Below are 24535 nucleotides of genomic sequence, written 5' to 3'. Positions count from 1 at the left end.
ACCTAGCTGACTGCCTGGCCCAGCCCGAAGGCCCAGGTGCTGGCCACAGGGCTCCACCCCCACCCCACAGCTCCTGCATCCCTGGCCAACTCTACCCCAGACAGGAAGGACGTGTGCTCACCATGTGTTAGAGGGCTGTGTGGACACATACCCAGGCAGGGGGGAGTCCTCTGGGATCAGTCACATCGCCCAGAAGAGCCCCCAAGGAGGCCTCGCTCGGTCTGCAGAGCCCTAGTGGCAGGCGTCACTGGGTTGTGGGGACCTACAGGAGACCTGGCGCCCCGCACGCAGACCCGACGGAGCGCAGTGACATCTCAGGGGAGGGCTGAAGCAGAAGCAGGACGTGCAGTGTCCCCATCCTGCCCTCTGGGACCCTGACCCACACCCTGGGCTCTCCGTTCCAAATGGACCTTCACACGAATTCTTGTCACACTGCCCATGGACCCCAGAAGCTCCAGCCTGGAGGGCCAGACCGGACCTCAGGGCCCTGGCCAAGCTGAGCTCTGGTGCTCTGTGGTCAAAACCTGCCAACGTGGCCCCTGTAGACACGACATCTCTAACCACCAGCTCCCAGGAAGGTCTTGCCTCACCCAGCTCCTGTGGGTACAGCAACTGACCACCAGGCCACAGCCCCCATCCTCGTGGGCACCTCAGCGCACAGGCTCCTGCCCAAGCCCCGGAGGGACACCGCCTGGCTCTACCCTCGTGCAGCCAGCAGTTCTAGAGCCCTGTCCAGTACACCACCATCTCTGCACAAAGACACCCCATCACTCAAGTTCTTCCCAGCACAGGCACCCACACAGGTCTGGGAGCCCTGCCAGGCAGTGACTCAGAAAGGAGTTGGGGAGAGACACCTCAACCAAGTTTATTCTTTACAAATGGGTAAGACTTTGCCATGGAACCTGGAGGGCCTACAGCTCTCACTATGCCCGCCAGTGCATACTCAGGGTACTCCTGTGAATTCTCTTCCTTTTTCTGGACCACAGCGCCCAGGCTAAGCCCTCTGGCAGAGGCAGTAGGTCGCCCCCTCCAGGTGACCCAACTCCAGAACCACCAGCAGGAGAGCAACTGAAGGCGGCTCTCTGCTGCCCCCTGGTGGTGGTAAGGTACAGGCAAAGCCCAGAGAGCAGGCTGCTCCAGCCACAGGCTCAGATCTGCAGGAACAGACCGGCAGTCCGGCTCTGGCTACCCTTCCCACCAGAGGTTAGTCCTTCTTAGTAGAACCTCAGGCCTGACGGGAGGGGGTGCCGCCTCTCACACCATCTCCCGTCACAGAGGCCTAGAAAAGACCATACTCTAGCGTTTCCTGGGCCTTGCCTCAGCTCCTCAGGCTTCAGGGGAAGGGGGTGCTGACCTGTTTAATGGGGATGGCCCGGCCACTCCCGATACTGTCCACCTTGCACTCGGCAGCCTTTTTCTCCCGGTCCAAGTCGGCACCCTTCCGAGACTGGAAGAGAAGAGAAGAGGAATGTTAAAGGGGCCCGGGGTCAGCGGGGGATAGCTGCCCACCTGGAATCCCCAGCCCGCCCGCCCTCCCTCGGCCTGGACAGGCCCTAGCCGGGGCAGGGCCGGGGCGGCGGGACGGGGAAGGAACTGAGACCACGAGTATTCCAATGGGTTTATTCTTACACAGGGCACCATACAGAGCAGCACAGGTCACTGAGCCGGGACCGCCCCTTACAAAAGAGCAAGGACACGAAATACCAAGGGCGTGAGAGGCGCACAGCCCAGGGGGCTGGGGTGTAAGAGAAGGGAAGGGGTGAGGAGAGGTGGACGGTGGGACTGAGGAATGGCCAGGAGCACAGGGCACGACAATCGGGGAGAGCAAAGTCCAGAAGTGAGCGGGCAGTGACCCGTCTGCGGCACAGATACCACACGGCACGTTGCGCCGAGCTCATCGGCGCGGCCCGAGGGGCACAGTGGATGGAGAGAGAGAGGAGAGAGGCCGTGAGGGGCCCTGCGCCCCTGCCAGGCTCCTGGGGCAGAGCCGCCCCAATGCGGATCCTAGGAAACGGGGAGGCCAAGAGGGGGAAAGGCAAGCGCGCGGCGGTGCTGGCGTCCAGAGCAGAGCAGGAACGCAGAAGTCCATGCAGGAAGGAGCAGAGGAGGGGAGGGGCAGGAAAGCTCCCCCAGGAGCAGCCGGGCCGTGGGCGCTTGGACACCCCGCCCCTCTGGGCCGCGGTGCCGGGCGGGCGTGGGGCCGAGCTCCCTTCTTGTCCATGCAGCGAGCCTGGCGCAGCGTCCAGCCGGGCCTGGTCCCCGGCAGCCCCCAGCCGCGGGCTCCAGCTTCCTAGCCTTCCCTGGGGGTGGGGGTTAGTTACAAAGGTTCCTGTGGGTCTCTGGAGTGGGGAGCACGGCGGCCGCTTCTCATCTGAGAGCAGTCCCAGGGCCCGGCCCGCCGCCGGCCCCGCACAGGGGAATGTCCAGAGGTGCTGTGTCACCACCTGGTCTTCTAATTTGGAAGGAGTTGGAAAGGCCTTTTTGTTGATGAAAAGTTGGAAACAGTGGCACATATCTGCAAATATCGAAAGAATAAAGATTTTGGCAAGTTATACTCAAGCCCCGCGTAAGTTGGTGAGCACTGGTGAGGGCGGAGACCCAGGCGCCTGGGGAGAGATGGCAGCGGGATGAAGAGGAGGAGGAGGAGGAGGAGGAGGAGGAGGAGGAGGAGGCGGCGGCGGCGGAGGCGGCAGGGCAGCCGGCAGTCCGTCTCAGCCAGCGGGGAATGTTGAGGCCCACGTCCCTCCTGTTCACCCAGGCTGCCAGGAGCCAAGAGCACAGGTAGGGGGCAAAGTACAGCAGCACGGGGGAGCACAGCCGAGGAGCAGGGAGAGCTGGCCCAAGGCCACCGCCTGCAGCTCCCGCAGTGCCTGCCCCGGGCCTCCACTGGGTGCCACAGCCTCTGCCCCTTTGGCCCAGGGGGAAGGAAGGTGGATGGGATCCTGCCACTGGAGGGCGGGAGGGGGGGGGATGGGGTGCAGCTGCCCCAGCTAGACTGGCGAGCCGAGAGGTCCCCAACCACCAGAGGGTCCCGGGAGCCAGAGGGGCACCCCCCACGGCAGGAACCAGGGCAAGAGTGTCAACAAATCGAGTGCATGAAGTCATGGGGGGGACTGGAGACATCAACAGCCATGTCCGGGGAGGGTCACCAGGGCACCAGCTCCGGAGCAGGCGTGGCTCTGCCAGGGAGACGCTGAGGAGAGGGGTGGCCCCAACAGCAAGGATGAGAGGGGAGGTCCCGAGATGAACCCGTAGAGATGGGGGACATGTCTTGAGGCAGCCTCGGGAACAATGGCCCAAGTGAGGTCACCATGGAAACAATGCAAGGGAGAAATAAGGGTGCCACCATGAAGATGGAGAGAATGGAAGGCCCTGCAGGAGGATGGCAGGCGGAGGCAGCGGTGGCAGCAGGCAGCAGAGGGGCACGGGGCAGGAAGCACGAAGGGGCCGTGGCGAGGAGGCCGGGAGCATGGCAAGGACAGAGAAGGAGGGTGCGCCCAAATGTGCAGGACTAGCAGCAAAGGAAGGTGAAGGTTAAGAATGGTGCTGAGGGAGCAGGTGACGGAGGCAGGATGTGCAGAGGGCACGGACGGCGGTCACATAGGCACCCACAGGCTCTACAGCGGCAGCGGCAGCGGCAGCAGCAGCAGGTGGCACAAGCAGGCAGCCCAAGGCCCTGTGAGTCTCAAGGGGCCTGAACAGAAATAAGAAGCTTCAAGTCTAGGCAGGGTCAAGGCTGGGAAGTGCAAGGCATGGCGGCAGCTGTCAGCAGCAAGAGGGTGGGTCAACATGGACAGGGAGGGAGTGCGTGGCAGGCACAGGGGACAGAGGCAGGCAGACCGGGCAGAAGTGTGCTGGGTGGGGCAGGGGCGAGAATGAATGGGCAAGGCCTGGGAGCACTGGCTCTGCCGGACTGGCTCCTGAGAGCCTGGCCGGGGCCTGGCCTGGCGGGCAGACAGGCCGGGCGGAGCGCCCAGCCCTGATGCTCAGAAAGAGGCACGTGGAGTGACGCAGAAGGACAGGGCGATCTCCTGAGAATCCACGCGGCAGCTCACCCACCTGTGTCTCACCCAAGATCCTGGAATGGTCCAGCCAAGTCCCAGCTGGAGGGTGAGCATTTGGGGGGGGGGGGGGGGGGACTATGTGCCAGATGCTAGATCCCGGGCATGACAGACAGCAGCTCAGGACACCTAAGAGCTGAGGGGCGGGCCCCAAGCAGCAGGAGGCACATGGGGCCCCGGGCGGGTGTGAGGTCTGAGGGGAGGGAAGAACCGACCTGTGAGGTTAAAGGCAGGGCGGTGAGGCACAGGCTGGAGGCCTGGGAAAGATGTCTGAGGCTTTGCCAGACCAACCGTGGCGGCGGCAGGAAGCACGGGGTAACGGGAGAGATCAGAATGTGGACGGAGGCCTGGGCCCTGGCTCAAGCTCTGCCGCTAGCTCTCTGCGTAGCCTTGGTGCACAACTTCGAAATCTAGGGTGTCGGGGCAGTGAGAGCCGGTGCCGCCAAAGGTCCTTCAAGCTGGCCAAGAAGCCCTCAGGTGGCGGGGAGGGGAGGTGTGTGCGGCAGGACAGGTGGTGCATGTGGATGTGCTGAGGGCAGCCCACGGGGGCTCTGGAAGAGTCTGGAAGAGTCTGGGTGTGGACGAGGGCGCCGGTTAGAACCTACTGAGCCGTGTGTGTCTGTGTGGATGGAGACGGCAGGTGGCTCCCCTCCTAGGTGGCCCTGCCTGTTGGGTGGAGGCCGCTGGGCAGGTGGGAGGGGGCGGGGCACGGGCACGTACCGTGAAGATGTTGGAACGCCGCTTGGACTGCTTGCGGATGGGTGTGGGGGTGGAGGAGGCAGCGATGGTCTCGATGCGCAGCTCCCGCTGGCTGATGCTGGGGGTGGAGGGGACTGAGGACGAGTAGTCGCTGAATGCACTGCTGCCGCCATTCGTGGCCTAAGGACAGAGAGGGCTGCTGAGGGCATGGCGGCTCTGGGGTGGGGTGCAGGGGCAGGCAGCAGGCAGGAGCCCTGCAGTATGGGGGGAGGCAGCATGGCCTGGAGGCCACCGCACGGGGCTGCCAACCGGGCCGCCCAGGAGCTAATGAGAGGCAGTGGCTAGCAAGTCGGAATCAGTGGCTGAGGCTGGAAGTGAACTGCGGAGTCGGCTCACAGGAGGGCGTGACACGAGGTAGCAGGTCACCCTGGGTGTGACATGTCAAGGATGCAGGCGGTCGGGCAGGGGAGGACCAAGTTTGCCGTGAGAAGTGTGTGTGACGGGAAGGGACACGGGAGGCGGAGGCCGAGCACAGACAGAACTCAGGCCACCGTCAGAGGAGGTGGCCGGAGGGACAGGGCTGGGGAAGGAGGAAAGACAAAAAAGAGGACAAGGTAGGAGCAGAAAGTGCGTGCCAGGGTCTACTCCAGGACTCAGAACACACACAGGCCGGCGCCCTGGCAGCCCCTGGGCCCTCACCTGCACAAGCAGCAAAGGAGCTGCGCCCCCTCATCCATCAGAGCCTCCCTGGCAGGGCCCCCGTGCACAGCTGAGGTGGAGCGCCCAGAGATGGTGAAGGGAGGCCTACCTCTATGTCCCTACTGCTCTTCTCCACGAGGGAGGCGGCAGGGCGAGCCTGGCTGCCTTCTAAAGTGCCAAAGGGAGGCATCTCTGAAAAAGCAGCCGGGCTGCCAACAGGAAGCTGGAGGCCGGGTGGGCCCTGGGCAGAGGTAAAGCAGCATCTGCCCGCTGGACCAGTCCACGGCACACCTGTGACGGCCCAGCGCTTCCGCAGAGCAGGGACAGAGTGGGGAAACGCGCTTACGGAAGGAAGCTCTGGCCCATAAGCCAAGGGCCGAAACATAACCAGGCAGTAGGCCAGGAAGAGGACAGATGGCCAAGTGGAATTATGGGAGGACACTGGAAGAACCTGGCTCAGAAGCACACCCCCCCCCCCCCGCCATACCCCACACGGCATGAAAACCACTGATCCCTGTGGGGTGAGCACCGCCCTTCTAAACTCACACACTGACAGGGCCGACAGGGGGGGCCTGCTCACGCTCCCAGTTTTGCCAGGGGCTGGTCAGTCCCCAACAAGAACGCCTCTGTGCCTCCTGAGTCTGTTCCCCGGGCAGCGCCCCTAAAACAGCCCTGACAGTGCTCCCCAGAGCAAGTGTTCTGCTGCCTCGGCTGCAGGGTAAGAGGGCGGTGAGCGGGGTGGGGCGCTAGCAGGAAGGCAGTCACCACGGGGTGCAGATGAGGCCAGGCCAGTCGCACAGGCTGCATGAATTCGAGCCAGGGCTTCCACACCGTCCACAAGGCAGGAGACCGGATGAGGAGGGGACAGGCAGGCAGACAGACAGGATGTGAGGCAGGGCTGAGGCGGAACGCGGGGAGGCTGCCGCACCTGGTTGATGTGCACGGCCGGGATGGAGGCGGCGGACACTGCCGAGTGGCTGGGGGAGTTGGGCAGTGACTTGCAGGGCCCGATGGCCAGCTGCTGCTTCTTCCGCAAAGCCACCACCTTCTGGGCCACTGCAGGGGACAGCACAGTCAGTTACCCTCTGGGGAGAAGGGAGAAGCCCAGCTTAGAGCCGCCCCCCCCCTGCCCCCGAGCACGCGCCGCTGGCCAGAGGGCCCTCCTGACCCACGGGGAAGCGGGCCCACCCGGCGCGAGTTACCGTCCTGGAAGACGCGCTCCACATTGAGCCCGTAGGTGGCGCACGTCTCATAGTAGGTGCAGCGCTTCAAGTCTGTGGACAGCTTGCGGGCCCTGCTGTCGTCGATGACCCGGGGGTTTGCGGCACTGATGGCATCTGTGGAGGCGCAGGGTGGGGATTAACTCAGCCTGCGGAGAAGCCGGGCGCTGAGGCCATGGCCTCTGGTCAGAGGCTGGGTGAGCACAGGAACCCAGGTGTCTGGCCTCACGCCAGATCTGCCCCGACTCGCTGAGTGGCAATGAGCCAGCCACTCGGGTAAACCATCTCAGAAAGCACGGACCCTAGTGGCCCGTCCCCCGGGGGTCAGGAGGCCCGCTCACCCTGCGTGCCCACCAGCACCATGGGCACCTCGCTGGCGTTGCGGAAGCTGCAGAGGCGCAGAAAGTAGTTGTACACCGTCTGGAAGCTGATCTCATCCTCCAGGCTGAACACAAACACCACCGCATCCACCCAGGCAGCAAACTAGGGGGGACCGAGCACAATTACCAGCCTCACCCGGTCAGGGCGGACTCTGTACCCCTCTCCCCACACACTCCATGGCCAGCGCTGGGCAGGAGCCTCACCTGGAGCTCAGGCGGGCCTCCTTCATCTCGGATCAGCAGCAGGTAACTCTGGCCATCCACCACAATCTCCTTCTTAAACCGACCCCCTAGGGCAGAGCCCACAGTCAGGGCCGCGGCTGGGAGAGCACCCGCGGGGCCACGCAGAGAAGAAACGCACAGCTCCCAAGGAGACAGGAGCGTGAGAAAGAGGGGCTCGAGCCCCTCACCCCCAGCGCAGCCAGCCCGTAACGCTCACCTTCAGGGGACTCCTCCTGGACATAGGTCCCCGTCAGGTAACGGTGCACAAGGGCTGACTTCCCACTAGACAGGTTCCCCACAATGCCCTGCGGGAGAGGAAGGGGCGGCAGCAGCGGTCAGAAGGCACAGGGAGGAGATGGGGCCGGAAAGGCAGAAACCATAAGGACTGAGAAGGACCAGTGCTGACGGGGGAAGAGGGCCAGAAGGATGCTGCAGGGAGAGGCTTGGAGTGGGGGGGACTGGGGGCAGGGAGCAACGGCCTGGCGGAGCCGAGCCCCCACCGGCCCCGGGCTGCCCGGCCCTCCCCGCCTCACTCACCACTTTAAGCTCCGGCACCGAGCGGCTCAGGGTCCACTCCTGGCTGTTCACAAAGGAGTCTGCGGGAGAGAGGGCTGCCTGTCAGGACTGGGTGGCACCCACACCTGTGCCACCGGCTACCAGCTGTCTCCCACACTGCCCCTTCCTAGGCCCAGGCCAGAGGACTGTCCAAGGGGACCCCAACCCTCACCCCTAGTTCCCTAGGGAGCAGCAGGGAAGTGGAACAGAGTGAAGACAGTCCTCGGGGGGAGGACACTGAGAGGTGTGGGCTGCCCCTTGGCCTGGACCTGGGTCCCTCCTCCTCTCACTGCTCCAGCAAAGTAAGTAGCTCCACCTTGTCCACACCCAGCCGGGAGCCCCGGGGCCCAGACAGCAGGCCCAGGAGAGAGCAGCTCCAGCAGGTCTCAGCCCAGACCCACGCTGGGCTGGGCACCTGGCAGCTGGGCAGGGGGGCCAGCCCCCTGCAGCGAGTAGGAACAGCTCCCGGTGCAGGGTGGGGCCACCCACCGCATTCCTGCAGGGTGCGGAGGGAGGAGCCCGTACCTGGCCCTGTTCTGGGACAGCCCTCCACCCGCAGCTCCTCCTTGTTGGGGAGGCCACCACCCTCCCTTCCCCGACCCGCCTCCCAGGCCTCCTCCTCAGGCCATTCTCAGACCAGGCAGCGGGCCTGGCACTGGCACGGTCCTGTGCTACGCAGGGCCCTCCGAGGGCTTGCACATCCCTCCTGTCTAGGCGGCGATGGCAACCCCCTGCCCGGCCTGGCCGCGCTTGCTTCCCCACCCAGGCTCTCCGAGTAGTTATCGCACCAAACGCCCACTGGCCCACCGCGCCCACAGCAGCCCTGCGCCATCTGCAGAAGCAGCGGTGAAGGAGAGCCCAGAAAACAGAAATGCGTTCGGCCCGCCTGACGCTGCCCTGGGCCGCCACGCTGCACGTGCCGACAGCCTCGAAGGGGACCTTTGGCTGCGGCCTCCTCCTCCACCAGCTCAGGGCCAGCGCTGGCACCGGGCCCTCCTGGACGTCCTCCTGTCTCACCGCCGCCTCCGGGGACCATCACCGCCCCAGAGCCCGCTGGGCGCTGCCCTCCCTCGGGCCGTCCCGCCATCCCTGGCCCAGACACGCCCACCTCCCCGGGAGGTTCCGGGCTCCCACCCGCTCTCAGCGGGGACTCCCACCGGGAAGGACCCCGGCCGGCCGGGCGCTTCCTCTTACCGCTCGGCGCGCCCAAGGGCCCGGGCGCGGCGGCCGCCCGGCGGCTCCACAGCGGCTCGCGGGACGCGGGCTGCGGCGCGGGCTCCCGGCGGCGGAAGCGGCTGGTGAGCAGCTTCCAGAGGCCGGCGGCGGAGCGGGGACGACCGGGCTCCGGCGCGGCGCGCGGGGCCTCGGCGCCCAGCAACAAGTCCCGGCGGCTGGGGAAGGCGCCCAGTGAGCTGGCGTCGCCGTCGCTGCGGGTGCGCGCGCGGGGCAGCGGCCCCGACTCCGAGCGCCGGATCTCCTGGCCGCGGCGCAGGCGGAAGCTGAAGCTCTTCTTCAGCGCCGACAGGCCGCGCCGGGGGCCCGGGGCCGCCCGCCCGCCGCCGCCGCCGCCGCGCCACACCTGCCAGCGCTGGCTGCTCCAGAGCGAGGCGCCCCGCAGGAAGCCGGCGCTGCCTGCGCGGCCCAGCCCCGCGCCCGTGCCGGCGGCCTCGGCCTCGGCCAGCTCCAGGCGGTTCACCTCCAGGAACGTCATGCTGGTGGGCCGCGGCCGCGGCGCCTGGGAGCCCCCGGAGCGGCTGCGCCGAGCCGGCGCGGGGCTGGGCGCGCTGGAGCCGGGGCGCTCTGGGGGCGCGGGCCCGAGGACCAGCGGGCGGCCGTCGGCGGGGCCTCGCCGGCCGAGGCGCGGGCGCAGGAAGCCGAGCAGCAGGCTGCGGGCGCCGGCGGGAGCGGGCGCCGGCCCCGGGTCCCCGGAGCACACGCTCAGTGGCCGTGCCGGCGGCTCGCGCCCAGCGCACAGGGCGGCCTGCAGGGCGGGGGCCGCGCGGGCGGCCGGGGCGCCGTGCAGGTCCAGCGAGTCGCAGACACTGAGGGCGCGGCGGCAGGCGGCGGGCCGCTCCCGGCTGTAGCTGTACCCGGGGGGCCAGCCCTGCTCCATGGTCAGGGCCCGCGGGCAAGGGCCAGGCCCATGGCGAGGGGCGCGGGGCGAGGCCCGGGCCGGGGCCGGGGCCGCGGCGCACGGTCCTCCGGCCTCTGGGCACCTGGCATCGGTCGACTGAGTCCCACAACTCCTCCACCGCGCAGCCGGCAAGCCCAGACCTGGAGAGGCCAGGAGCCTGCCCAGCAAGGAGAGGTAGGCGGCAAGCCCGGCCTGGAACACCCCGGAACGGCGGCGCTGGGGAACCAGCCTACTGGGGCAGCCCCGGGAGCCCTCAGAAAACAGGAAATTCCAGCCCAGGGCTCCTCCTCGGATTGGAGCAGGTAGGTGAGGAGCTGTCAGTAAGCGCGGGCCAAGGAACTAACAGTTCCTACTGGGCCCACTCTGGACAGAAGTGGGCCACTCTTTCTCCACAGGAAAAACCCCAAGGTGATACACCAGGGCCAGAATTAGTAAAAGTGTGAAGTAAGCGTCAGGAGGCAAGTCCTACACCAGTGATGGGCAACCTTTTGAGCTTGGTGTGTCAAACTTCGCCAAAAAACTGAGCATAACTCGGGTAGTGTGTCACTTTGAGGAAAAAACTAACTCCAAGGCTCTAGTCGCAAATGTTTCATCCTCGGCATGCGGCCGTGTGTCATCAGAAATGGCTACGCATGTCATCAGTGCTGACACGCGTGTCATAGGTTCGCCATCACTGTCCTACACCCTCTCTGGGCCTTGGTCTCCTTATCTGTAAAATGGGAAGCCTAAAGGAGGTGATCCTGTCTTAGTTTCAGGCTCAGACACTGTGAGGCTGGGAAACCCGAGAATCAGAGGAGCTGGATGCTGCAGGGGAGCTGGCTGTTCTGCTCAGGATGGAGGCTTTCTTCCTTGGTGACTGTAAAATCGTCCGGACTGGGTTGTGTTGTCCTGCCTAAGGGCAGGGGAAAATCCAAAGGTAACCTTTGGACTTGGACCATACAGTTCTGGACACGGAAAACTCAACTGAAGGGTTCCTGAACGCTCTGGTCTGCAGCCCCTGGGTCTCACCTCTGTCCAGAGGTGCCCAGAGGTGGACTGGCTGAGCAGAGGTGAAGAGCTGGCTGGCAGTGCGGACGCTCTCTCTCCAAGCCCTTTGAACATGCAGTGTGGGCTGCACCGGGCACTCGTTAAACACTGGCTCTCCCAGTCCTCCTCCAGCGCCCTGGAGAGGAGCCAGGACCCAGTTACCATCATCCACAAGGACCCCAGGCAGATCAGGAGAAACCAGTTTTGGAAGTGGCAAAGATGAGGGGCTCTTTTCCTTTAAAGAGGTAATGCTCCCAGGTTTCCTCCACCCCCCAGTCCAACCCAACTCCCCACGATCCTCTTAGCTTTAGAATGCCAGGGTCCTAGTCAGAAGCCAAGTACAAGATAAAGTGGCGCATTCCAGAGGGGGCTGGAGCGGGGTGAATGCCTGAGGAAGGCAGGGCCTCTCCATCCTAGGTGCTCAGGCAAAAAAGGGCTGGAAATTCCCAAGTCCCGGACTGGATCACCCGGAGAGGCCTGGGGTTGAACTTGTTTTCTCTTGGGACTAGTCATTAACAGTGATGAGGCTGGCTTTGTCCTCTCGGGGTGCATAGTCTCCACATAATAGATGGTTTAGCTGAAGGGCCTTTCCCAGGATACTTTAGGCATGGAGACAAGAACAGGACCCAGGAATCCTGACTCACATTTCCAAGTTTAAAATTCCCACACCCGACTTCCAACTTCCCTATCTGCACCACCCCCCCTCACAGAACTGCCCCTCCCCCAAAGAATAAGGTGCTCATCTCGAACCCTTCCCCCAAGCCAATGAAAATGCACGCACAGGACAGCAGTCTGGGGGCCATCTGGGACTGAGGGAGAGGGAACAAGGTACCCAAGAGGGGATGGGCTGCTTTAGAATCCACCTGGCTCCTGATGGGAGTAGCAGGCTGGGCCTGAAGGTGAAAAGCCCCTCCCCACCCCCAGCTACATGCACACATGCACACTGGTCCAGGGAGGTTGGGCAGCAGTGCCCAGTACCAGGGATGGGAGGCCATCTCCCATCCTCAGAGGACACACCGCCATGTGCAGGCTCCCACTGCACCTGTATGATCAGCCCAGGCAAAATGGTGAATTCCCAAACCCAAACAGCTTCCTCGTCAGCGGGCTACCTCCCTCCCATCCCTTTCCCAGAAACCATTCCTGACGGGCAAAAATGAGACAGAGAGGGCACCTGCCTACACCTCAAAGTCAAAGGACATGGAGACCCCAGAAGGGAGAACAGGGCAGGCACACAGCTCCTCTTCGCTGGCCCCGGCCCCACCCAGGGACGAGGTCTCTGCGTTCTGCCTGACAAGACTCTGCTCCAAAGGGAAGCGGCAAACGCAGTTCTGCTCAAGAAGCCTGAAGGGCATGAGTGCAGCACCCAAAGCTCCCCGCTGCGACCGTGCAGACAGGACAGAAAACCGTAAAACAGCCCTCATGCCCGCTCCGTGTCAGTCATCAGAAACACCCAGGTAAGCCTGTCGCTTGGGGGTGAGAGTCACCATGGCAGTTTCTGGGGGAATGGCAGAAGCAATGCCTCGTGACGCCTGCAGTGAGCATTCTGGGTGAGGATGGGCACGCAGCCCCGAGAGCCAGGTGCAGAAGCTGAGCACTGCGCGGCCCCTCTGGTCCGAGGGCCTGGAAATCAGGAGGTGCTGAGTCTGTGCACACACAGCGTGCTGCTGGGCCTGCCTTCTTGCTCTGGGTGTGCAATTGCGTGTCTGGGGGCAGCAGGAATAGACTACTGACCGCATCAGGGGGCTAAGGTGAAGAGCAGGACCCGGTGAAGGCCTGACTTAGAGGCGCTGCAGAAAGACCACTGGTACCGAGAGGGCAAAGGCGGCCTCGGGCGCAGGAATCCCACAGAACCTGCACCTACTGAGTCTCCACTCAGATATTTGCCGGGTGATCTGCTGATAAGCTGAGGTATGCCCAGCTGAGGCCCACGGCCCACAGGGAGCGGGGGATGGCCTAGCTTCCAGCTGACACCCAGGTGCATGTGGGTGGCTCAGGGGAAATCTTCAGCTTCTCCCTGCAGCCCAGATGATCCCAGAGCCACACAGCCCCAACGTCCCCCAATATCCTGCAGCGGCGCACGGGTTCCTCTTGTCCACAAGGTGGCAGCAAAACATCTTCCTGCAGCCCTGGCGGCCAGTGCAGGGGGAGCAGGTGACCCCAGCAGCCGCCATGTGCAGGTCTCCAGTCCAGAAGGGAGAGGAGACTGAGGCTTCCCCCTTGGTCCCTGTTTGCTCAAGGTTTCCCCAACAACCCAGCACTCATGCTGGAGGCCCGCAGGACTCTGAGTCTTTACAAGTGTCAGGGGCTGTCCACCGAGACGGTTCGATGCAGCAGCAACAGTGAACTGCCACATTCCGCCCCCCAAAACTGTTTACCGTGTTCTCCATTCCCTCCTCCTCACCTCGCCCCACATCCAACCCGAGGTCCGTCCGCTTGGCTCCACCTCCTCAAGTCCCCTTCCCACCACCTCTACGCAGCCAAGGCAGGCCGCCACCTCCCAGCCCAGGCCCTGCCAATCCAGAAAGACGGGCACTGCCCTCAGGGGCTTCCCACTCGGTGCAGAATCACAAGTTCCTTACCATCGTCTAAGGTCCATGTGCCTCTGACCTCCCCTCCTGGCACTCTCCCCTCCGCCAGCCAGCGCCCCGAACAGCAGGGCCCCTGCACTCGCTGGTGCTTCCGCTCATCCGGATCCCCTTCCCTCACCAGCTGGGTGCCCGGCCACTCCCCATCACCATGGCCACCTAATACTCATTACTCTCAGGTATTTTTCTGGTGTGTTTAACACACACACACACCCCCACCCCCGCACTCAGCTGGGCTTCATGACTCTCTGTGAGTGAGTGAGTGAGCGAGTGAGTGAATGAATGTCTTTCCTGAGCATGAACGGTACACCAGGCTTTTGTTCTCCATGCAGAGAGGGAGGCAGGCTTGGGAGAGATGGTCCCTGATTGGTACAGTCTTTTGAGGCGATAAACTACAGGCAAAACAATCCACACAGACCCCATGTCCACGAGGTGGCAGTGCACCGGCAAGACACCCACGTGCTCTGGAGCTGAGGGCTGGGTTCAAGTTCAGCCTCAGGACCTATTAGCCGTGTGCTGACCCAGGTGCAGTCACCTTCACCTCCCTGGGTCTCGGGCCAGTCTGTGAATCGGGGACCCTCCACACTGCCAGTTCCGTACTGGCTCACAGCAGGTGATCAGACACCGGAGCCTCGCCGCTCAGCAGCAGTGTCAGGGACACAGTCATCCGCCAGAGCCGGCCCTCTTCACGTCAGACAGTGAGGTGGACACCTCAGCGGTTCCACGTCGGCCGGGGCCTTTGAACTACTGGTCCCTCCATCGCTTCCCCAAGGGACTGCAGAGTTGGACCTCAGAGTCCCCGGGCCCGGGTGGGTCAGGCATTCTCCGAGTATCTAAGGAAAACTGACATGGGCTGGAAGAAGCAGATCCATACCGTGAAGTCCTAACCCCCGGACCTTAGACTGTGGCCTCAACTGGAACTAGCGAGGTTGCAAATGTAACTCGCTAAGATGAGGTCACACGGAGTAGGGTGGACCCCTAATCACATATGACGGGTGTCCTTAGAGAACGTGGGAATGTGGACACAGAGACAGTCGTGCACAGAGGGAAGGTGGCCGTCCACAGGCCACGGAGAGAGGCCTGGAACAGACCCTCAGCCTTCAGAGGGAGCCCCGCCCTGCCAACGCCTGGCTTTCAACTTCCCGCCTCCAGGTGTGAGAGAATCAACTCCTGTTGTTCTAAGAAAACACCCCCACTACCCTGCCCCGTATCCCCAGGAAACACAGAAGCTGCTACAGACTCAAGACAGTGGCTCCAGCCCTAACCGGTTCGGCTCAGTGGATGGAGCATCAGCCTGCGGACCAAAAGGTCCTGGGTTCCATCCCAGTCAAGGGCATGTACCTCGGTTGCAGGCTCCTCCCTGGCCCAGGCCCTGGTTGGGGCTCATGCAGGAGGCAACCAATCGATGTGTTTCTCTCACATTGATGTTTCTCTGTCTTTCCCTCTCTCTTCTACTCTCCCTAAAAATCAATGGAAAAATATCCGTGGGTGAGGATCAACAAAAACAAACAAAAGAAGAAGGTGGCGGCTCCAGGGGCCCAGCAGGTATGGCTGCACAGAAACCAGCCCCCCAGCCCCAACCTAGATCATCCCCCACCCCAGGGCTGCTAGAGGGGCTGGGGGATTCTGCCCTATCTCCCAACTCCAGTCAGAGAGCTCCCCGTGGCAGTGTCCCCACCGCACCCCAAGGCAGAGCTGAGGGCACCACGGGGCCAGGTTGGGGTGGACAAAGGGAGGAAACCAAGACCATCCTCTGGGAAGCAACGTCACCCAGCCCGGAAATGGCCTTCTCGCCCCAAACCAGCTACTCAGTAACAGTCTCTTCCTCTTCCTTTCTGTCCACAAACTGTCGGGACGATGGTGGACAGGACAAGACCCAACTAGACCGTGTCCGGAAGACTCAGTCCCGCCCTCTGTGCAGCCCCACGGCCTCCTGACCTTGACCCACATTCTAACACCCTAGCGGGACCCGGCCCCGCTGCTTCCTGCCCAGACCAGGAAAATATCGCGGGGCCAACTGAGGACCGTGGGCCCTTCACCCCCCACCAAGAAGTCCACGGCTTTCCAACAGCTCGTCCCAAAAGGCAAGGGAGCCAGTGCGGGGAGACTGCACAGGCACCTCATGGGGAGACGAGACCAGAGTGTAAAAGGGTGGGCGCTCCCTAAGTCACTGCCTTTTCACCCCAATCCTGCCTGACACGTTCCCTGCATTTCATATTTTCAGACGGTCCAGCTATGTCCCATGAGCTAAGAATCTGCTGCTTCCAGCCTAGCAGGCTTCTAAAACATTCAATGACGAGATCACCATCCCTCCGCAGTATCAGCGCTCTCGTCTACTTTCATCCTATTTCACAAAAGTCAAGTATTTGAATCAAGGGAAGATGCAATAGAGCCGTGGTCGGCAAACTGCGGCTCGCGAGCCACATGCGGCTCTTTGGCCCCTTGAGTGTGGCTCTTCCACAAAATACCACGGCCTGGGCGAGTCTATTTTGAAGAAGTGGCGTTAGAAGAAGTTTAAGTTTAAAAAACTTGGCTCTCAAAAGAAATTTCAGTCGTTGTACTGTTGATATTTGGCTCTGTTGACTAATGACTTTGCCGACCACTGCAATAGAGTATTCAAATAATTGCACTAATTTTGCTCCGAGACGGAGGAGCTGCAGAAACGAAGCTGTGCAAGTTCAGGGTCTTAAGTAGAGGGGATGGAGGGTCAGTGTACACAATAAAAAAAATAATAAAGACAGGCGGTTTGAGAGTCTAATGGACAAAAGTTTAAAAGTGTCTGAATTCTCATTACGGTTTTAAAGGCAGGCCAGGTGACTTCGCCAGGGGGAGGGGGCCTATACCGAGCCCCAGTCCACCCACTGGCCCCAGCATCCAGCACACAGGCCAGGCCCGGAGGCGCCGGAAGCCCCAGGGCAGGGCTCAGGTTGACACCAGCAGGATCTGGACAGGGAGGCTGCCTCCTCTACCCCTGCCAGCTCAGTGGTGATTCTCAGTCAACCCTGGCTCATGCCTGCTGTCCCCACAATGCCCCCAGGGAGTGGGAATATCTCAAACCTGCCAGTCTCCTCTCAACTTCCCAGCTCATCTGGTCTCCGCTACAGAAGCTATAATCTGCCCTCACTTGTCGGGGGCTCCTGGGCACAAGCAGGATGACAGGCACCTGCCCTTGCAGCTCAGAGCCCACCTCTGTAGCCCCGAGGACAGCACAGAACCAAGGCGGCAGCCACGTGGGACACCGCTGGCCACAGGAAAGGAAAGCCAGTTACTGAACACGAGAGGCCCCACTCTGGGCATTTACACACAATGACCCACCGAGCCCTCACAGTAACCCATTGTGCAGATGAGGAAACTGAGGCACAGATACCAAGTAACTTGCCCAAGGTCTCCAGTAAGTGGAATTCCAACCCAGGCTATCTGGCTGGCCCCTAGCCCTTGGGCCTCCCTGGCCTGGTGACATCTCTGCTGACATAGGGCCGACTTCAGCCCGAATTTCATCTTACTGGTGCCCCCCGCCCCCCTCCACCTATCCTCCTTTCCTCCTGCCCTGGTACCCACATCGGGGCGGCCCAGATGGCGTTCCTAGCAGGGGCCCTCCTTTCAAAAACCCTCCTCAAGGTTCCTCCTCACCCACCTTCCAAACGAACTCCTGCCCCACCCCCATCCTCCCAGCCCGGGACCAGTGCGAGGGGCTAATACAAGCTGGGCTACTCTCCCAGGGACCCGTGGTCACTTACCAAGGAGAAAGCTACCCAGAGTGACTGCCTCCGACAGCAAAAGGGGACCTATCGAGGGCGGGTGGGTTCATGCCACATAGACGGAGCCACAGAGGAGCCAGGGCAGGCCCACCAGTGCGGGAGGGGAAGCGTGGGTCGGTCAGACCACCGTCCTGAACAGAAGGTGCATCGAACTGGGGTGGGGCAGGAGCAACCCCAGATGCGGCGGTTCACCTGCACAATTTCCTGCCCACCGCAAACCAGGTGTGCTCGGCCCACAGGTTCTCCTGCAGCAGAGCCACTGGCGATGGATCAGATCAGAACCTCAGGCATCTGGTGACTGGGATTAGACTGCGACGGTAATTCTGCTGTCACCTGCTTTCAGCCTGATGACTGCAGCCCGGGCCAGCCCACCGGCTCTCAGGCCGGGATCACGGGGGCCCAAGGGGGACGTGAGGGAAGGAGCTCTGTGGCTGAAGGTGGCCTTCGCCTGCTGGGTGCCTGGGCCCTCAGCTTCGAGACGAGAAAGGCCGGGAGGTCTCTAGGCCATCCAGAGCCACTGCCCTCTGGGAACTTTCAAGGTCAGAGGCAGCAGACCAGGAGGCCCCTGGCTGGGCCCCTCCCTGAGGAGCAAGGCGAGGGGTCCCGGTCTGTGTGCGGCCAGGCTCGGGGGTGCCAGGCGCAGGGCCGATGTCAGGCAGTGGCAGAGGTGGCGGGGACCTGGTAACCTGGTCGCTGTCTGCAAAGCACCTCCTGGGCTCTCCTCCCCACCTCACTGTGCTCCTGTGTGCCCTCCTCACCCCACCTGCCCACAGGCCCTGCTGCACTGGCGCCATGCAGGGAGTGTGGCCACGCCATGAACCAGAGAGGGGGCTGCGGGAAGGACCGAGCGGGACGCGACAAGGCTCGCTGGAGTTACAGACCAGGAGAGAGAGGGTCAATAGATTCAACTACATAAAAGTAAAAAAACCTGAATGATAAAAGCCTGTAAAAACCCTGATGGAAATACAATTAATGGGAAATCAACACCTGAAAAAGACACGTGCCTGTGTCAATGGTTAACATCATCAACACGGGCAGACCTGTTTCACACTGCGCTTTCATCAACATTGAGGCAAGACCCTCCTGGCACCAGCAAAAAGCTTACCCCTTGCTGAGGGCTCAAGTCATGGTGGACATTTTTTAGCAACAAAGTATTTTTTAATTAAGGTAAGTATATATTTTTAGACATAATACCATTGCACATTTCAAAGACTAACTACATCTCACTCATATGTGGGATATAATGAACAACATAAACTGATGATCAAAAATAGATCCAGAGACCAATGGGGGGGAGGGGGTTAGAGATCAACCAAAGAACTTGTATGCATGCTTATTAGCATAACCAAAGGGCACAGACACTGGGGCGGTGGGGGCTTGTTGGCGGGGGGGGGGGGGGGGGCGGGGGGGGTCAATGAAGGGAGAAAGGAGACATATGTAAAACTTTAGAAAAATAAAATAAATGGGGAAAAAAAAGACTAACTACAGTATCCTGTAAACATACACTGAGTGGCCAGATTATTATGCGTTCAGAGATCATGTATATCCTATATAATAAAAGGCTAATATGCAAATTGTCCCCTCGACCAGTTCGACCAGCAGGCAGGCCGGCCAACTACCCATGTCCCCTCCCCCTGGCCAGGTTGGCCGGACCCCACCCATGCACAAATTCATGCACCGGGCCTCTAATATATATAGATAGATACACACACACACACACACACACACACACACACACACACACTCTGAGTGGCCAGATTATTATGCTTTCAGAGATCATAATAATCTGGCCACTCAGTGTAACTTTCAGATGCACTGGGAAACCAAAAAATGTGTGTGTGGCTTTACTGCGAGATTGGGAGATCTCTTAGTTGTCTCAACATCACTGACAGCAGGGCCTGAGGTGACAGGGCAGGAGGTATCCATGAGCCCCTAGACCTCACCTCCAGTCACTGCAGCACCCAGGATGGAGGAACAAGTTACCACACCACGCAGCAGCAGCCTCGGCGGGCGTCCGGAGCACTGACTGCAAGAAACCTGGCTCGGACGCCTCGCAAGTCTGTGTGAAGGAACAGCGTCATGATGGGCCTGTCCCATCCTGACCCATTCTGACTGGGAAAAGCAAAAAGGTGATGCAAGACATATGGGGGCTAACTGAGGAAATCTGGTGATGGATGATGAGCTCCTACTGATGTGAGAGGATTCTTGTCATATTCTTAGGTTTGATACTGGTCCTATGCTATGTAGAAGGTGTCTGGTTCTTAGGAAATGCCTCCTGAAGTGCTTAGCGGGGAAATAATACAGGTGCTGACTGTGACCACCGCCAAAAAGTGTGTGTGTGTGTGTGTGTGTGTGTGTGTGTAAGAGAGAGGGAAAGAGAGAGAGAGAGAGAGAGAGAGAGAGAGAGAGAGAGAGAGAGAGAGAGAGCGCGCACAAACGGGATAAAATGTTAACAAATTTCAAGGAGGTCATTTTTTAAAATAAAAAGCTGGAGGGGAAACCTGTCAGTCTTTTCCTCTATAAATTCTGGGCTTCCTGTCCGGCTTAAAAGGATCCCTCTTATCTGAAGATGACACAATATTCTTCAAATTTCCTCCTGAATTTTAATTTTTTTCTCTTTTCGTGGTACCATAGTGCATGCCAGCTCAGAACACGGGCTCTGAGGCCAGACTTACTGGGGTCAGGTCCTGCCTCTGCCATTACTAGCAAGCAACCTTGGACAACTCCTTTACGTCTCCGTACCCCGGCTTCCTCTCTGACAAATGGGGATGACGTGTCCCCTGCAGGGAGTGACAAGCAGGCATGGAGGGACACAGGGCCGCACCCGGCACTTAAGGAGCACCAACAGGAAGACCCTCTTTCACGACCGCTCTCCCTGAGGTTCCAACTCTGACCCTGCCCCCACCCCAGCTCAGAACCCTGCACCTCCCTGTCGCCCACAAGAGCTGTCCATCTTGCGTGACGTCTGCAGCACAAACATCAAGGGCTGGCGTGTGGAGTGGCGGCACATTTGAAAAGTTTAAAAACACACTGTGCCAGCAATTTCCATAATGAAGTCATGACCCCAGTAAAGCTGCCTCGGCTGCCCCTCAGCGCAGCCCAGCACTCACTCACGGGCCAGCCACCGGGTCACTGCGCAGGGACCGGACCTCGGTCCCGGCGGCGGGCATGCCCTTTCGGTAAAGGCGTTGTTTCTTTGGTGTCAGCTCAGCCCGGCCCCAGGTCTCCTGCTCAGAGAAAGGGCCCTCGGCTGCCTCGGGCGGCGCTGTGACCTCCACCCCCGGCAGCAAATACCAGTTTTACTGTGGATCCAGTTTTGGGGGCAACCTGGCAGGGAAAGGCTTATGGCAGCTGAAGCAGCCTGGTTGTGACCACTGCCCCCGGATGGGAATCAAGGAGGGCCTCCCCCGTACCCCACTTTCCTGCTCCCTCTACCTGGACCACACCAGTCCACCCTCGCTTTCAAGACCAGAGGACTGGGGTGTCCGGGCCTCTCACTCCCGAGGACGAGGTCGGATCTTCTTTCACCACCAAGAGGAAACCTCAGTGTCTCTCTCACATCACCACACTCGGGGACGCCCCCCAGCTGCCCCCAGCCCCTCGGAGGGTCTCTGTTAAGCTGTTTGGACTGCGGTCAGGGTCTCGTTATCTGTGCCATTGGTGCCCCCAACCTGCACTTCCCTGTCCCGCCCCGCCCCACCCCACAGAGAGGGCACCTCACTGAGGGCCCGGCTTCCTCCCCAGAGGTGGGAAGGCTCACGCGGGCCTCACACCCAGCGTCACCCTGCAGTTCCACCCCAGCAGCGGGGCAGCTCACAACTGCCTCCCGGCCAGTGACTGGCCACTCGCCCACGTCCACCTCGTGGGGCCCGGCAGAGGGGAGGCCGCGCCCACTCCCCGGAGAGGCTGCTCACTGACAGGTAGTCTTTTTTTTTTTTAAATATATTTTTATTGATTTCAGAGAGGAAGGGAGAGGGAAAGAGAGATAGAAACATCAATGATGAGAGAGAATCACTGATTGGCTGCTTCCTGCACATCCCCTAATGGGGATCAAGCCTGCAACCCAGGCATGTGCCCTTGACCAGAATTGAACCTGGGACCCTTCAGTCCTCAGGCTGATGCTCTATCCACTGAGCCAAACCAGCTAGGGCTGACAGGTAGTCTTTTTACAGCCTGAGCCAGCTGGCCTGGCAGGAGCCTGAGCCAAAAGCAGGGCGCCCGTGTGTTCAGTGCTGCCCAGCCTGCCTCAGCTCTGACCAGAGGCGGAATGGGAACTCCCAGGGAGGACAGAGGACTGGACGCACCGCCACGCTCTCCCAGCGCCAGCAGCTGGGCCCGGGCCAGAGGGCCAGCCTGTCCCAGGGGCTCGAGCGGGAGGCACCTCTCCAGCCTCCTGCCAGAGGGAAGACACAGGCTCACAGAGAGCATCTGTCCTCGCCCTGAATGGTAGCCCTGCCGGCCCACGAGCACCTGCGCAGGCCCCGTCCTGGCAGGGACCCACAGCTCCTCTCTCAGACCCAAGCCCCACCTGCCCCGGGCCTAAGGGCCAGCGGGGCCCACGGCCGGGCGGGGACTCTGGCAGCAGTGTGGCCCTGGAGCAGACAGAGCCGTGTGACCTGGGCAGGCAGCTCCCTGGGTGACCTCCAGCACCCAGCAGGGCTCCTGGGCTGGCCCAGAGCAGAGAGGCTCCCTGGTCATTGTCCAGCGTGACCTGCAGGCTGGTGCTGGGCTCGGGGCTCCGTGTCTAAGGGAAAGCAGTGAGCGAAGCAGACAGCAGCTCCTGACAAACGCCAGCCGGGGAAAGAACACCATCTGCTCCAGGCCCCAGGAGGTACCAGGCCAGGAAGGCTGGGGTCGGAGGGCACCCCACAGACTGGGTCCTTGAACCAGAAAGGTGGGCACTGGAGCTGGACAAGCCAGGTTTAGATACAGCTCACAGGTAAAGGGCAGGAACAGCCCCTGGAGGAGCCCATGGAGGAGACACGCCGGCCCGAGGCCACAGCCACAGGGGGATGGGGACCAGGAAGGGATGAGAGTCTGTGAACACAGGTCCGGGAGGGCAGCTCTGCAAGATGACAACCTGTCTTCTCTGGGTTGGCTGGAGGGCCTCAGACCTCCCCCAGGATGTCACAAAGGGCACACTGAAGCAAGCATGGCACACTCCGGGCCGCATGCGGCCCAGCCCATACAGCGGTATGTGAGAAACGTTTTAATAAAAATTTCGTGACTTGCCCTAACCGGTTTAGCTCAGTGGATAGAGCGTCGGCCTGCGGACTGAAGGGTCCCAGGATCGATTCCGGTCAAGGGCATGTACCTTGGTTGCGGGCACATCCCCGGTGGGAGGTGTGCAGGAGGCAGCTGATCGATGTTTCTAACTCTCTCTCTCTCCCCCTTCCTCTCTGTAAAAAAATCAATAAAATATATTTAAAAATATATATATATATTTTTAAATTTTCATAACTTAATTTTTACAATATCTTGTTTTACATAATATTAATAACAAACTACAACGTTCGCTAATGACTGATCACTATCATCGTGTTGCAGTCATTTCCCTTACGCACTTTACGCACAGGCGCACCATTTCTCTCCACTAACACCGGCAGCAAATATTTTAGCAGCCGATGGCCACGTCATTAGTCTTGGACTGACTTGTTTGGTGTGCGCAACAGGAAATACTTGGCTCTCAGAGAACAAGAAAAATAGGTTTACTTGCGTTGCGCTTATTAATTTGTGCAGTTATTCAGTGTCTGGTAAGTTAATGTTCAAGAACAAAGATTAGCTGAGGCTGGTTTGGCTCAGTGGATGGAGCGTCGGCCTGCGGACTCAAGGGTCCCAGGTTCGATTCCGGTCAAGGGCATGTACCTTGGTTGCGGGCACATCCCCAGTGGGGGGTGTGCAGGAGGCAGCTGATCGATGTTTCTCTCTCATCGATGTTTCTAACTCTCTATCCCTCTCTCTTCCTCTCTGTAAAAAATCAATAAAATATATTAAAAAAAAAAAAGAACAAAGATTAACTTTTATTAAAATGTTCTATTATTTCATGTTAACGATGACTCATTTATTTCAGCCCTTTGTACTCGGCATGTCTCTATCGAAATAAACCTACGTTTCTATGAAAATTGGACTTTCGTTTTTTGGCGGCCACATAAACCTAAAGCTTGTTGATTTGGCCCGTGAGCCTTTGAGTTTGACACGCTTGTTCCAGGGCCACCCTGGCTCCGCAGGGCACACGCTGAGCTGAATGCCGCCTGTCGCTAACTGAGCGACTCACCCAGGCTCATGGCCAACCGAGGACCAAGCTCCGAGGACCCAGAGGCAGGAGCCCACCTTCTGGGGCAAATGTCCTCACCTTCGGCCAGAAAGGTTCAGTGCTTGGGAAGTCTGCATTTTCCTTAAAAACAAAACAGCCCCCCCTCCCCCCTAACACCATGCTCCCCCTCCACAGCTATCTCTCTCTCTCTCTCTCTCTCTCTGCTCCTCTCCTAACCACAAAAGTCATGGAACCTCCAACACCGGCCGCTAGAGAAGCAGAAGACAGAGACCCCACCTTGAGGGCCTCCGTCCTGGCCCGGGGGACGCCGCAGAGACAAGGAGCGAGCAGGCGGAGGGTCAGCGCGGCAGACAGCAGCCACCACCACAGATGTTTCTAGAAGGAAGTCACTGCTCCGGAAGGAGCCGTGGACTAGAACGTGACACAATGTTTACAATATCCTGTTATACATAATATTAATAACTACAACCTTCGCTAATGACTGATCACTATCACCGTGTTGCAGTCATTTCCCTTACGCGCCTTACACACAGACGCACCATTTCTCTCCACTAACACCGGCAGCGAATATTTTAGCAGCCGATGGCCACGTCATTAGTCTTGGACTGACTTGTTTGGTGTGCGCAACAGGAAATACTTCGCTCTCAGAGAACAAGAAAAATAGGTTTATTTGTGTTACGCTTATTAATTGGTGCAGTTATTCAGTGTCTGGTAAGTTAATGTTCAAGAAAAAATATTAATTTTTATTAAAATGTCCTATTATTTTATGTTAACGATGACTCATTTATTTCAGCCCTTTGTACTCGGCATGTCTCTATTGAAATAAACCTACGTTTCTATGAAAATAGAAGCTTTTGTTTTTTTGCGGCCACATAAACCTAAAGCTTGTTGATTTGGCCCGTGCGCCTTTGAGTTTGACCCG

The 24535-nt window shown here is 60.2% G+C and overlaps 1 protein-coding gene across 8 annotated transcripts in view; it reads right to left on the bottom strand.

Moving 5' to 3' along the window:
- Positions 1-24535, bottom strand: part of AGAP3 (ArfGAP with GTPase domain, ankyrin repeat and PH domain 3) — a 54999-nt gene that overhangs the window by 18512 nt on the left and 11952 nt on the right. For 3 of the 8 annotated variants that reach the window (XM_079785561.1, XM_079785562.1, XM_079785563.1), the window contains exons 1-9: positions 9031-11693; positions 7819-7877; positions 7499-7586; positions 7264-7349; positions 7021-7162; positions 6662-6796; positions 6388-6515; positions 4782-4940; positions 1355-1447 (exon numbers count right to left, since the gene is read on the bottom strand). In XM_079785561.1, coding sequence (XP_079641687.1) covers positions 1355-1447; positions 4782-4940; positions 6388-6515; positions 6662-6796; positions 7021-7162; positions 7264-7349; positions 7499-7586; positions 7819-7877; positions 9031-9949 — 1809 coding nt within the window. In that variant the 5' untranslated portion in view covers positions 9950-11693. The other 5 variants (XM_079785564.1, XM_079785565.1, XM_079785566.1 and 2 more) reach the window with 3 other exon arrangements.

Source organism: Cnephaeus nilssonii (genome assembly GCF_951640355.1).
Source record: "Cnephaeus nilssonii genome assembly, chromosome: 12".
In the NCBI taxonomy this organism is placed as follows: Eukaryota; Metazoa; Chordata; class Mammalia; order Chiroptera; family Vespertilionidae; genus Cnephaeus; species Cnephaeus nilssonii.
Note: the sequence above shows the minus strand (reverse complement) of the source record. Positions and strands in the feature narration are given on the sequence as shown.